Raw genomic sequence first — 15,689 nt, 5'->3', positions numbered from 1 at the left:
GAAAGCTCCAGTTCAACCTATCATAGGCTTTCTCCAGATCCAGCTTGAGAGCCACGATCCCTTTCTTGCCTTTCTTAATCTTCATAGAATAGACAACCTCCTGGGCAATAACAACGTTATCCATCAATTGTCTTCCAGGAACAAAGCTCCCTTGATTTTGGCTGATAATATCCGGAAGGATCTTTCGGATTCTATTAGCCACAATCTTAGTAATAGCTTTATACAAGACATTACAAAGACTGATGGGTCTCATCTGGAGAAAGGAAGAAGGCTTGGCAACCTTAGGAATCAAGACAAGGAGGGTTTTATTAACCAAACTGATATCGTTCGAACCATCAAAGACACCTAACACAAAGCTGTATATACCCTCTTTAACAGTGTCCCAGTGTTTATGATAGAAACTAGCGGGGATACCATCAATACCAGGAGCCTTAGTGGAACCGATGCTGGAGAAGGCCAGATCAATCTCTTTAAGCTCAATGGGATGGAAAGCATTATTAATAGCATCCTCCCCCAAACGAGGAAAGGAAATGCCAGAGTGGGCACTCTCTAGGTCCACAACTTCCTCTCTGAACAGGTCCTTGTAGAAATCAAGGGCAAGGCGCCGAATGTCCTCCTCCTCAAAAATCCACTCACCACTGGCGTCTTTAATAGCCTCGATCCTATTTCGTTGTCTCCTAATGATCGTTGAGAGGTGGAAAAACCTGGTATTCCGGTCCCCGTCTTGAATCCAAGCCTTCCTAGATTTCTGGAACCACAGAAGCTCTTCCTGTCTAAGCACAGCTTCCAACTCGTTCTGAAGAGCTCTTAGGTGACCATTCAGGCTATGATCAAAACGAACCTCCAAGCAACGCTGAACACCTTCCATTCTCCTCAAGAGTTTGTTCTTCCTCCTGATAATATGACCAAAAGTATTTTTATTCCAAACAGCCACATTCCTCCTGAATTCCTCAGTAGCGAGGAGAACATCAGAGTGGGGATGCCAATTGCTTTTAACGAAATCCTTAAACTCGGGGTGAGACTCCCAAGCCACCAGATACCTAAAAGGTCTATTACCTTTCAGCCGATTTCCTTTGACCAAATTAATGAGGATAGGGCAATGGTCGGAGTGACGGAAAGGGAGATTAAGTACCTTGACCTCAGAAAACCTATAAATCGCTGCAACATTAGCGTACACCTTATCCAACCTAACAAACACACTATTCCTTTTCCAGGTAAATTTGTGGCCAGCAGCACCCAGGTCCGAAAGCCCGCACATATCCATACTTTGCTTATGATTAAGACACCGGTTCACATAATGATTACCCCCTCCTCTCTGATCACTCAAGAGGGCAATGTCATTAAAATCCCCGGCAACCAACCACGCCTCCACTATGTTAGAGCTAAAAGAATGAAGGATCTCCCACAACCTTCTTCGGTTAGTCGAAACAGGATCAGCATAGACGAAGGTAATAAAGAAGGGTTTATTACCCGGGTAACACACCTTACTATGGATGAATTGACTGTCCATAGTAACAATATCAATATTGACTTGACTTGGCTTCCAAAAGAGCCAAATCCCCCCTGCCCGGCCAGTAGCCTCCGACCTGACGCAATTCCAATTCTTAAACTTTCTAACCACCTCATCTGCTTTGGCTCCACTAACCTTGGTCTCAAGAAGGACAAAGCAGGAAGGGTTAAACTGTTTAATGAGATCATTGACATGAATGCGGGTAGCCTTGCTCGCCGCACCTCTAACATTCCAAACGAAGAAGTCCATCAGAGGGGGAGACTACAGACGCAGGCCCAAACCCTAGATCAGGTATTTGTTCGGGGCTCCGGAGAGCCTAGAGGCGGTCCCAGAAGGACCCCTTTTATCCAAAGAATTCAAACCATGAAGGTTCTTTTTAGGTTTCCCTTTGGGATTCTTCATGTTTAACTTACTCACTCCTATAGTCTTACCAATAGGAGCATCAACAGGAGGATGTAGAGTACTCGCCTCCCTACTCAAACCCTTCCCATCTGACAGGATAGACTGGGGAATCTCTTTGCCTTTAGCAGAAGCATTAGAGACAAAGAGAGGATTAATAGAATTACCCAGACTAGAGGCATGCTCTACCGACTCCAGACCAGGCATGCTTAAATCAATCTGCTTATCAGAAGGATCCGAGTCCTGATCTTCCTCCATAGACAAAACACCGAACCTTGACCCGGAACCCGAAGCTGAGTCCACTCCAGTCTCAATCCCCTTCTTAATATCCGGGGGTCTGACCTTGATCTTAGGAGCAATCTGGAGAGTAGTCATCTTCGTACTGATATCTGGTGAATGATTAGCATTAACATTAGCCCGTGGCTTCCTTCTCACTGGCCTCTTGGCAAGCATCCATGGGCCAAAGCTCCTTACTTCCCCTTGACTCTTCTCAGCTTCGCCTATGATAGGTTGCACCAACTCCTCCACGTCCTTCCTCCTCTTAGGACAACCCTCAAGGGTATGGCCAAACATACCACATTCATAGCAGATGTTGTGTATACCTTCATATTCAATATGATAGACCTTGTTTTGAGTACAAAACTGAGAAAGAAGAGGCTTAGCGAGATCAATATCGATACAGACCCTGGCAAACTTGCCTCTCACTGCCCCAATGGTAGTCTTATCAACATGGTGGACTTTCCCAACAAGGCTACCAATCTTGTTCAGGAACCTATCACTGTAGTATTCAAGAGGTAGGCCCGGGAACCTAATCCAAGTAATGATCCTGTTAACAGAGCAATCATGGGGATCAAAATTTGGAACCCAAGGTCTCAGAGCCAACACATGATTGGAGATAATATACGGACCACCATTCACAACAGCATTGAAATCCTCAGCCCTTGTGAACTTAATGACATAATAGTCATTTTCAAGGTCTGTGATAGTAACCTTTCCTTTCTTTGCCCATTGAGCCTGGATCCTTTGGGAAAAATAATTGAAACTGATCCTTTTCCCCAACACAGTGACGATTAACGCCAATTTCCACTTCGATCTCATGACCCGCTTGTCATCTGAGGATAGCCGGATCCTAGGACACAGCGGGTTATCAGGCTCTCCATCCTCAGAATCGGAATCAGAGAGAAAATCCCCGGAATCATTCTCAAAAGCATCCACCTCCATCATGGGATCCTCCTCTGACACCCCTAGCAACTTATCCCTCCAGGAGGGGCCTCCCAAATCCACGGAAACTCCCACTTGAGCGGCTTGCGCAGTCTGTGCGCTTGCACGGCTTGCGTGGCCAACGAAAGTCGCACGGCATGCTCATCCTGCTGGGGAGAGACGGCCGGTACTCCCTGTGGCCCAAGAACCGGAAGCGGCCCTCTAACTCCAGAATCATGCGCGCGTCCCTCCGCGAAAAACGAGTCCAGGGCTGCGGCCGCGGCACCAACACCTTCCAGCCCCCGATCGGCCGCCGCATCCCTAGAAGCCCCCAACGGCACCGGCGCACCCCTAGCACCCCCCGTCGAAACCGCCGGATCCGCCTCCCCACCATCCACCCACTCCGATCTACTCCTATCCCTCGACCGATCCCTCTGAATCCCGCTGCTCCGCCTCCTCCCCCGAGGAGATCCCTTGGATCTCCCATCATCCGCCGCCGCCCACGCCTCATCGATCCCGAAGTCATTGCCCCGCCCGCGCCCCGCCACCACCAGATCCGACACAGGCCAGCCGCCTGCCTTCACCGACCCATCCCCCTTAACCTTCACGATCGCCTTGGTCATCGCCGAGAGAGAGAGAGAGAGATTTACTTTTCTTAAATTCTACTATTAGTTATAGTTAATTTAGTTATAACTAATTGAGAGAGAGAGAGAGAGAGAGAGAGAAAATTGAGTTACAAAATTGATCATGTGTTTTAGAGAGAGAAGAGAGATCTGAAAGAGAGGAGATGGATCTAAAAGAGAGAAATAGATCTGAGAGAGAGAAGATAGATCTCAAAATTCTCCATCTTCATAAAAATTCTTCACCATGACAACAGATCTGAGAGAGAGAAGCCAGATCTGAAAAAGAGAAGATAGATCTAAAAGAGAGAGAAAGATCTAAAAGAGAAGAGATAGATCTCAAAACTCTCAATCTTCATAAAAATTCTTCAGCATGACAACAGATCTGAGAGAGAGAAGAAAGATCTGACAAAGAGAAGATAGATCTAAAAGAGATGGAAAGATATAAAAGAGAAGAGATAGATCTCAAAACTCTCAATTTTCATAAAAATTCTTCACCATGACATTTAAAATTTAATTAATATAAAAAAGCAATTAATTCTTGACTGAAAAAAACCAAATAAACATATACTTACAAATTTAAATTTAATTAATATAAAAATTAATTAATTATTGACCGAAGAAAACCAAATAAACTTATAAAAAAGTGAAGGTGGGACAATTTACAAGCAATTACCAAACATATTATTATTAAGGTAAACAATATAGAAAAAATCTATATGATTTTACCTTCTTACAAACATAGTTTTGAGGTTTTAAAACTTATAAACAAAAGTTTGTGTTTATACAATTTGCAAACTCACATATTATATAAAAAACTATTATCGTAATTTATTCTAAATAGAGCGATTTTAAGTAATTAAAAAGTTTGACTTTGTAAATTATCTCATATATAGACTTTGTAAATTTTTTTTTTGGTAAGAAAGGAAAGGAAAAAAAACAAAACCAACAAAAAACCTACACCGGGATCAGTCTAGGAAGGCTGACTCCAATCCTATCCTCTAGGAGAGAAGGCAAAAGAAAAGAAGGAGGAACAGATAGGGTAGAAACACCTAACATTCTCCCATGCCCAGCAGCTGCTAAGCGATCCGCCACGCGGTTTTGCTCCCTAAAAATATGGGAGAAAATAAGATACTCAAAGGCAGGACGAAGCCTCAAAATAGCTTTGATGAGATTCTGGCTCTTCAGACAAACAGCCTGGCTATCTGAAATCCTGTTAATAGCCTCCAGATTATCAGATTCCACCGAGAGCTTTTTAACACCCATGCGAATGGCGAGTTTAATACCTGACAAGATACCCCAGAGCTCCGCAGAAAAGGAGGAGCCCGTCCCCAAGTTATGGGTAAACCCCGCCATCCAATTGCCACCAGCATCCCGAAGAACTCCTCCAGCAGCAATTCTGCCATTGCTAAGGCAATATAGACTTTGTAAATTAAGTAAACCACAAATATTTTTTGACCGAAAAAATGACATATTAATCATTTAATTGCAAAATGCACAAACCACAAACCATTGTTAGCAAGTTTTTAAATTACGGGAGCTGTGCTTGCAAATCAGACAAACCATACGATTTTTTTTTTTTTGTACTTTATCTTTATTGTTAAGAAAGAAAATGAGAAATAAATTTTAGAGGCCTCCTTATTATACAATTGTTGGTGAGAGGTGAAGATTGGAAAAAACAAGGCAATATGTACTATTATTGCCTATTTTTATTTCATTTTAATGGATTATATTTTTGTTTTTTAGCGTATGATTACTATTAAATTCAGATATAAGATAATCATTATTTGTATAGATATTTGTGTTCTCTCGAGGATGTCCTAGATGAAGGTCTGGGCTGCATCCCTCTAGAGATAATAGTAAAAATCATTCATTAATTTTACCTATGAATTTAATGCTTTGGATCAAATAATTATGGTATTCAATGATAGAGCTATATGACTCCTTATATTATTGGGATATTGGGATAGTGTCAATGTTTTTTCTTAAAATAGCTTTTAGAGAAAGTTAGATTTTATTTTTGGATCCCCAAACCCCCGCTAATATCTTCAGTGTGACTCTTTGTTTACATATTCCTTGACAGCAAGTAATGAAACAATGTTTTCACTTGTTTATCTCTAACAAAAATCCAAATTCAGATGCTTTTATTTTTCCTTTTTAAAGAAAAAAAAAAAGGTGAGATGGTCATATAGAATACCACCCAAAATAAGAGAGAAAATGGATAGATATAGAAATAATCAAAGTTTGAATATTCAGTTGTAGGAAATGATGCATAAACATCTAGAAAGAGTCAAAAAACAAGACTAAAAACTAAGCTGTCTATTCCAAAGACTTGGAATATCCCATCTTATAAGCTAGATCTGGATCAAAACAGAAAATACTAACCTCAATTCATATTTTTCATCGATTTCTGAATCACCTTTTATATCTTCACCTTTGATTCATTAATTCATTTCAGGAGAAAAAAAGGAGATGGCATGTTATGTTCCTTTTAACAGCAGAAATTTAGATGTAAGCTTTTTTGTGTTCAGGCCTACGGTGGTGCTAATTGATGAACTCATTGAGAGCCTTAAGAACTTTTCTGGAAGCACTGAGAATCTGGGTTGTGTCCAGAGTTCCATTTTTCGAAGCATTCATGGAAATATGGTAGGTAACCTTCCCTTTTCAAAATCTTAGCTTTGCTTATTTACTCTTCTCATCATACATTAAATTAAATTGGGTTAATTTCCACTTCAGATTATATGGTACGGAGCATGGATGAAGAAATCTACTCAAAATAAAGACTTGTTAACTGCAGTTCTTGTAAGTTCTTTTTTTTAAGAAACTATAGAGTTATGAGTATGAACGTTAAAATAATGATAATTAACGAAATTGCATCTCCTCCAGCTGTCTCAGTTAAGAAGCGTATCAAGCATGGCAATTTTGACAGAACATGGTTTTTTTGATGCATACGCCGGAGAATCAAGAGACGGCGTCTCAGCCGCGAAATTTTCGAGCGGAGATACAATATCTATGAACATAATAGTCCCACAATCGGGAGACGTGGTGAGTGAGCTGTCGTACGCGAATCTAGCACTATTTAAATCAGGTTTCCTGAAAATGGAAGGTGCATCTGCCGGTGTTTGCCTGAAATTGAATTCCCCAAATATGACGAGAGTAGCATGCTTATATGTATGGAAATCTCTCCAATATTGTTACTCATGGATTATAAATTCAGACCATAGAAACACAATGCTTCCCTATCTTGAACCTTTCTGTCTTGATGTTAAATATGACATTTTCAGAGTGGTTTTTGTTAGTAGTGAGAATGTTGATGGTTACAGAATTCTTGGTTCCAAATTGGAGGGTAAACCAATGATTAAGACTATCTAGTTTTGGATCATATGTAATCTGTATATTAATATTATCAATCAAGGCTTGCCCTCTTTTTCTTTTTGTCTAATGATTTTTGTTATTAGAAATATGTACATGATGCATAGTTGTGCAAAGTATAAGGAATTACCGGGTGTTTATTATGAGAGATAAATGTTGTGGCATAAAAATTACCGGGTATTTTCATTATACATATCCCGAAAATACCTTCTACTTCTAAAAATCAAAACTGAGCAATTATTTGAGTGTAGTCTAACCAAGTTCGCACTATCAATACGAATTCGTATTTCTCATTGAGTATGCTGTTTTATCCTAGAGACGACCAAATTACATGATGTTTGCCCTTACTGAAGGCAGTTCCATGAACGTCTTAAAGAAAACAACCTTGTTCGCGACTCATCCCATTACCGTGTTGGGTAAAATTATGTTTTTCCTATTCATGCTTTAACAATTTTAAGAAGGTTCTCTACTGTTACGGCTACCGAACAAACCAATGGGCTGTCTGATATCAACAAGTCATTCGGTTCAAGGGGGCTCACTTCCAAAGGTGGAAATAAAAGATGGTGTTCGCCTTACTACGAAAATGGTTGCTTCTGTTCTTACCACTGAAAAGTGTGATGTTCCTAAAAATGCTACTGAGGCAGAAATTTGTCCCACTAGAAAATGGCCAAAGACCAATTTTATGTGCAAAATCTATATTCTTAATGGCTTGGTTGATAATCTATACGATTATTACAATGCTGAACAAAAATCTACCAAGGAGATATGAGATTTTCTGCAAAAAGAAGTATCACATAGAAGATTTGGATCAAAGAAATATGAGAGATAGTATTAGATATTATAAAATCTAAGAAGATTTGAACTAAAGCATTAATTCAAATAAGATATAAGAGAAAAGAATAAATTAACAACTAACATGATAATTGGAAAAATGAAGAGTTTTTCAAACTTACAAACTCTCTCTTATCAATTTGACCCCTCCATGGGAGGTTAGAATGATATAGGCAAAAAGCATTTTGAGGCCCCTAATCTTTTACTGTTTGGTGCATTAAGTTTTCGATCTTTTATTTAGACATATTGAGCCCCTGATCTTTCATTATTTGGTGTATTAAGCCATTGATCTTTCATTTAGACACATTGGATGTTGGAGAGTAACCATGTGCTTGGTAGTATGGATGAGGGGTGCCAAATCATTTGGTGCATTTTTCTCCCACCCAAAATAAAAACTTTTCTCTAGAAGTTTTGCTCGGAATGCATCCTTACTAGGTTGAGATTACTTTTGAGGAGGCTTAGCGTTCCCTCTTGTTGTTTGTTGTGTAGCAACGTGAGGAGAATGATTACCACCTGTTTATTAGTTGTCCCTGTGCGATCTCGGCTTGGCAAAACTCATGTATAAACTTTCCTTTATTCGAAGATCCTGATCTCAATAAAGGATTTCCTCAATAGAGCTTAGGGAAAACCTATGATGAAGTTACTCAGGTCGTTGTAATTTTATGGATGATTTGGAAACAATGAAATAGCCAGGTGTGGAGTAATATAGTTATGTCACTCCCCAACAGAGTCTCTGTTGTGAGTGCTCGCCCTCATTTAAAAAAAATGCGATTTACATGCCGTACACCGTCACTTACCGTTGTCTTAGGACGCCACTTGGTGTGTCCCGTTCAGTGTGGGCTTATTTCGTGATTTTAAACCGTTTTTGGTTAACCGTTTTTTGTTAACCTTTTTTTTAATCATGTTTTAGGTTATTACGTTTATGAGAGTCATCTCTTTAAAGATGGGTTCACGAATTATCACACCCGAGATTTAAGCCCGGGAAAGATAACACATATGACACTTGCGCTCACATAATAATGTCGTCTCTTTAAAGACGGGTTCACGAATTATCATATGGGTAAGGGTTTGATTAGTAAACTTTTGCATTTGACTTTTCGTTGAAGTACTAATTATAGTCTAGTCCATTTTCGGTTTTATATACATTCATCGCACAGTTGTAGAAAGCGGTAAATAAATGTGGAATTATAAATTACATTTCAAATTTCATATAAAATCACATACAACTGTTCAAATCATAGCAATCATCTATTAGACCTACAAAACAAATAAATGTTAGTCACGGGACATGGGGAACCGTCTTCAGATTTATACTAAGACGTCGGACTCGATAAAATATGACTCAAACACATCTCATTAGCACATCAACATGACATTCGAACCATGATTGATATCTATCTATCTCTAATGGTTTCATTTTAGGCCTAAACTACCCTTTGTATCTTGTTGTTAATTAAATATTACATGTTGAGCTTCTCCTGAAGCCATATCTGAAAAGACCAAGAAAGAATAAATAAGATAGAAAAGACAAATGTTTGTTAAATTGAAAACCCATAGGAACTTTTTAAGCAAAAGTCGAGCAGCTCGCTAGACTATTATTCGAGACCAGCTTTGGAATCTCTGAAATGCAATATAGATGCGGCTTTGTTTATCCATGAAGTGAGCTATGGATCGAGAGCTGTTATTAGAATGCAAAAGGTGAGTTCATGGCCTGCCACAACACTATTCATAAGGGCTTAATCGAGGCTGGTTTGGGCGAGGTTCTTGCCCTTCATGATGCGATCAGTTGGGTTCTCTCAATAAATCTTTATAATATCTTATTTTTATTGTGATGCTAAAACAAACAATTATTGATAGCTTCCAATCTAAGAAACTAGATTTGTCGGAGTTTGGTGAGGTTATCCAAGAGTGTAGATACCTTCTTTACCTTAGATAGGACATTTGTGTGTCGTAGGTTTTGTTGAAACACCTTTCCACATGATTTTGATTTGACAAAATTATTTAAGTTAATCCGTGATTAAGGGATAATTAAATTTAAGTGCTTTGATTTAATTGTACTAATATGGTTGTTCAATGTTGAGTGTAAATATAAATGTAAATGGAAATAAAAAGTAAGTCAGGACGAATTCAGCATGAGAAAACAGCACAAACTGAGTGGAGTATAACTCAGCGTAATAGAAGATCTTTAGAACAGAAGCTTAAAGATTAAACAAATCAACGAAGCTGAGTGGAACGTAACTCAGTATCAAAAGTAGAAAAGTCTTCTTGAGAACTGTGTCTTGCAGAACGAAGCTGAGTAAAAGAGAACTCAGTATTTGAATTAGCAACAATCGAAGACAACGGCTATCAAAGTCAAGCTGAGTGATCTTCAGGACAGTACGAATGATCCGTTTGCTAAAAGACAAGATCCGACAACTGTCTGCACCAATAATAGAAACCTTGGAATTACGCAAAAGCCAATTTCAAGATGCATGGGTCAACTGTTCTTTTGCTAAAAGACAAACTGGCATAAAAAGACGAAACCTGCAAGAAGAAGACAAACCTGACCCCAGCGGAATTCAGACGACAAGATTGGCCTGCAAATCTGAAGCTGACCAGAGCCTTGTCGCAAAAAGGAGTAGTTTGGATTCAACGGACAAATCCAGAATTCAAATGAATAAGTCTTCAGAATACAACTATAAAAGGACAAGCATACTTCTTGGATCCTTTGCCGATTGTGAAAACAAAAAGAGAATAAGAGCATACATACAAAAGCACATCAATACAAGAAAGAGATCTTACACCAAATTTCTATTCCTGTGTAAATGCTAGAGTGATTTTCTTTGTAATCATCTAAAGTGTTCTTTGTCTGAAAAAGAACAATCTTGTATCAATCGTAGTATTGAGAGAGTGTGCTGAGTATTCGGTTTGGTACTCAGTGGTAGAGAAAATCTAAGTGCTGGGTTGTAGCGCTTAGTGGAGTTGAGTAGACGAATAGAGGACGGTACTCTTGCATATTCAACTGCATTGTAAACGGTTTGTGCTCTACCTTTAAAGAGCTCAGTATTGGATTTAAAAAGCCCGGAGGGATTCTGGGGACTGGACGTAGGCGGAGAGGCCGAACCAGGATAAGTCGTGCTGAGTAATTTCTAACTCTCTTTCAATATATATCTATATGTGTTGCTTGCTATATTTACTCAGTATATAAATTGCTTAAGCTGACACTGAGTAAATCAGAGTGCTGAGTCGGAAGCTGACTACAAAAGTGTCATTTCCCAACTCACGAGTAAAACAGTTCTAGTCAGTATCTGACTAAAGCCGTCTTACGCCTCACTCAGCCACACTGACCAAAATTGAGTTGCGAAACTCAAAGAATTAAATTAAGTCAGCGCAATTAAAGTGAAAAAGTTACATTAGTTCCTACCCCCCCCCCCCCCTTTGGAACTAATCACAAGGGACCAACAAGTGGTATCAGAGCTAAATAGCTCACTACTCAAAGATATAACTATCTTGAGCTGATCCCGATAAATGGCTGAGAACAGCACTCGTTTCCTTCCAGGGAACCAAACAACACAGATACTCCCTGAGGGATTATCAATTAGTCGGCCTCCCCTATTCTTTGGATCTAACTATACATTCTGGAAGAATAGGATGAAGAACTTTATTCAAGCCACAAACATGAGTGCATGGCTTGCAATAGTTCAAGGCCCATATGTGCCTTATAAAACTGTTAACGATGAGAAAGTCGTTAAGAGTGAAACTGAGTGGTCAGAAGATGACCTTAAGAAATTACAAAATAATGCTTCGGCTATCAATATGCTTCACTGTGAGCTAGATGCTGCAGAATACAATAAGATTTCGGGTTGCGAGTCAGCACAGGAGATTTGGAAAAAGCTTGAGGTAACCTATGAAGGTACAAGCAAGGTCAAGGAATCAAAAGTGAACCAACATATGAGATTATACGAGCTGTTCGAGATGAACGACAATGAGGACATCTCTAGAACGAACGCTAGATTCACCAACATCATAAATGAGCTGAAGAGACTCGGTAAGAACTTCACTGAAGAAGAACAGGTGAAGAAAATCTTGAGAAGCTTACCCAAGAGCTGGCAAGCTAAGAAAATGGCTGTGGAGGAAGCTCAAGACTTGACCACATACAAATATGACGAGCTGATCGGATCTCTGCTGACTCATGAGATCTCTATGAAAAACTTCGAAGCAAAAGAAAAGTCAGAAGACAAGAAACAAAAATCACTTGTCATGAAAGCTGACTCAACCGAAGCTGACTCATCAGATGATGAGGAAATGGCCATGTTCACAAGGAAGATGAAGAAGCTGTTCAGAAAGAATGAAAAGAACAGCAAGAGGCCATTCAGAAGAGGCGATAGGTACAAAGCTGAGTCCAGTGACAAATATAAAAAGGACAGCTCCAAGGCTGTCACGTGCTTTGAGTGCCATCAAACTGCGCACATTAAGTCAAGCTGCCCTAATCTGAAGAAAGAAAAGAAGGGAAGAAAAAAGGCAATGGTGGCCATATGGAGTGATAGTGATGAGTCAACGTCATCTGAAGTTGATGCCACCGTGTCAGCAAACATATGCTTCATGGCCGATGACGCTGCTGACCACACTCGATCTGATCAAGCTGACCTCTCTGAAGAATCTGAACAGGAGGAATACTCAAATGAGGTAACATCCTTACACTTGCTTAGAAATGAAATCATTAACGCCCTGAGTGATTTATATACACTGACTAAAAAGTGTAACAAGAAAATAAAGGTACTCAGCAGGCGATGTGACGAGATCGAAGAAGTCAAACTTAGTGACCTTCGATATCTTCTCCAAGACAACTCAACTTTGCATAGCAACATGGAAATTATACATAAGTTTGTCTCGGAAGTCCAATCAGATTCAAAGAAACTGAGAAAGGATGTCACAAACCTACAGAACCAAATAAAAGGTTAAACAAATCCTATGCTGAGTACTCAGGTAGTGGTCAGCGCAGACAGTTCACTCAGTGTGACTGTTGTGGGAAAAGGGGACACACAACAGATGTGTGTTGGTATAACAAGAGGATTGTCCAATGTGACTTCTGCGGAAAGAAAGGACATACCACTAAGATATGTTGGCATGCTCAGCACAATGGTGCTGAACAAAAACAAAGTCACCCCAAAAGGGTAACATTTTGTGACTTCTGTGGTAAAGCTGGCCACACAATAAAAGTATGCCGTCACAAATTAAAGCATGACTTTGCACCTGTCTATGCTAACAAACGAGGACCCAAAAAGAATTGGGTACCTAAAGATGAATGATCTAAAATGCAGGTGAGCCTGAGATGCGTGGAAAAATCGAAACTATGGTATATTGATAGCTCATGCTCGAGGCACATGACTGGTGATGAAACTCAGTTCATCACACTTGAGCTTAAACGAGGTGGAAACGTAAGCTTTGGAGACAATAAGAAGGGTAAGATAGTAGGATCAGGTACTATCAGAGGTAACCCTACCATTGAGTCAGTCTCCTTAGTTAAGGGTCTCAAATATAACCTATTGAGCGTAGCTCAGCTTTGTGATAGCGGTAGATAGGTTATATTTGATGCTACTCAGTGTCGGATACTCGAGAGAAAAACTAATGATTTGATTTTAACTGCCCCTCGTGTTGACAATGTATATATGTTGAGTTTAGAAAAACAGTTTTCCAACAATATATGCTTAGTATCTAAAGAGGATAACTCCTGGCTATAGCATAGGAGACTTGGTCATGTAAGCATGGACCTCCTTGCCAAATTAGCTAGAAAGCAACTAGTTGAGGGATTGCCCAAATTGAAATTTGAAAAAGATCAATTATGTAATGCTTGTCAGCAAGGTAAACAAACGAAAAAGTCTTTTCAAAGTAAAAACATTGTCTCAACTAAGAGACCATTGGAATTACTACATTTGGACCTTTTCGGACCTGTCCAGCCACTCAGCTTGGGCGGTAAGAAATTCTCCTTAGTCATTGTAGATGATTTCTCTCGGTATACTTGGATCATCTTGCTGAGTAGCAAGGATGAAACTTTTGAGATGTTCACAACGTTGATTAAAAAGCTTGAAAATGACAAAGACCTAAGAGTAGCTCATATTAGAAGTGACAATGGCGGAGAATTCAAAAACCAACAGTTTGATGAATTCTGTGAAGTCAGTGGCATTGACCATAACTTTTCTGCTCCTAGGACACCTCAACAAAATGGGGTTGTTGAAAGGAAGAACAGAACAATAGTTGAAATTTCTAGGACAATGCTGAGCAAAAATAGACTTCCAAAGTATTTCTGGGGTGAAGTTGTCCACACAGCATGTTACATACTGAATAGGGCTTTAGTTAGACCTATACTCAAGAAAACCCCATATGAACTTTGGAAAGGACGAAAGCCCAACATTGGCTACTTTCGTGCCTTTGGGTGTAAATGTTTTATACTCAATACAAAAGATAACCTTGCAAAATTTGATGCTAAAGCTGACGAAGCGATCTTTTTAGGGTACTCAACTAACAGTAAAGCATACATGGTATATAATAAACGAACTCAAGTTGTAGAAGAGTCTGTCCATATAGAGTTCGATGAAACTAACCCTGCAGGAAAGACAACTCAGTCCGCCGAAGATGAATCGAGCTCAGCTTCCGCTGACCAAACAGGAGCCGCTGAGTCATCAGTACAAGGGCTGACCAAAGGTAAACACGAACCCGAAATTACCTTTGCTGACCAATCTATTCCTGCAAATATTGTAGAAACGCCTATTCCAGACAACTCAACATTACCGAAAGAAATAAAAATTCCAAGAGGAATTCGGAGAAGTCCATTCTTGATGCTGCTGACAACAAGCTGATGACAAGAGATCAGCTTAGAAAGTATCTCGGCAATGTTGCATTCGTCTCAGTGCATGAGCCAAAGAACTTCTTAGAAGCTGAGCATGATGAACATTGGATCAATGCTATGCAAGAGGAGCTTGATCAATTCAAAAGAAATGAGGTATGGGATCTAGTACCAAAACCCAGGAATCAAAAGACCATAGGAACTAAGTGGGTCTTTAGAAATAAACTAGATGAGTAAGGAAATGTGGTCAGAAACAAAGCCCGACTTGTAGCCCAAGGCTATAGTCAGCAAGAAGGCATTGACTACGGTGAGACCTTTACTCCCATTGCTAGGTTAGAGGCTATACGAATATTGTGTGCATAGGCTAGCTATATGAACTTTAAACTATATCAAATGGATGTTAAAAGTGCCTTTCTTAATGGCTTTATAAACGAAGAGGTATATGTTAGTCAGCCTCCAGGGTTTGAAGATCCAAAACTTCCAAACCACGTTTATAAACTCAAGAAGGCCCTATATGGGCTGAAACAAGCTCCAAGAGCTTGGTATGAGAGGTTGACCAACTTCCTGCTGACCAGGAATTATGTTAGAGGCAAAGCTGACACAACCTTGTTCATTAAGAAAAAGGGTAAAAATACCCTGCTGGCACAAATTTACGCAGATGATATAATCTTTGGTGCTACTGACGAATCTATGTGCAAAGAATTTAGTAAACAGATGCAAACTGAGTTCGAGATGTCTATGATGGGCGAACTCATCTTCTTCCTTGGTTTACAAATCAAGCAAGGGAAGAACGGTATCTTCATTAGTCAGTCCAAGTACGCCAAAGAAATGTTAAAGAAATTTGATATGGAAGAATGTAAGCCCATATCAACCCCAATGGGTACTGACACTGTCCTTTGCGCTGACGAGAAATGTAAGTCAGTAGATAGCAAGC

The 15,689-nt window shown here is 39.7% G+C and overlaps 1 protein-coding gene across 1 annotated transcript; it reads left to right on the top strand.

Annotated features, from left to right (window-relative positions):
• Positions 1-6,099: 6,099 nt before the first annotated feature.
• On the top strand, positions 6,100-7,247 carry LOC136233438 (uncharacterized). The gene is made up of 3 exons (XM_066023091.1): positions 6,100-6,375; positions 6,466-6,531; positions 6,616-7,247. Exons 1-3 carry the CDS (start codon positions 6,202-6,204, stop codon positions 7,099-7,101), a joined length of 726 nt encoding a protein of 241 aa, XP_065879163.1. The 5' UTR covers positions 6,100-6,201; the 3' UTR covers positions 7,102-7,247.
• Positions 7,248-15,689: the final 8,442 nt, after the last annotated feature.

Source organism: Euphorbia lathyris, chromosome 6, assembly GCF_963576675.1.
Source record: "Euphorbia lathyris chromosome 6, ddEupLath1.1, whole genome shotgun sequence".
Taxonomy (NCBI): domain Eukaryota; kingdom Viridiplantae; phylum Streptophyta; class Magnoliopsida; order Malpighiales; family Euphorbiaceae; genus Euphorbia; species Euphorbia lathyris.
Note: the sequence above shows the minus strand (reverse complement) of the source record. Positions and strands in the feature narration are given on the sequence as shown.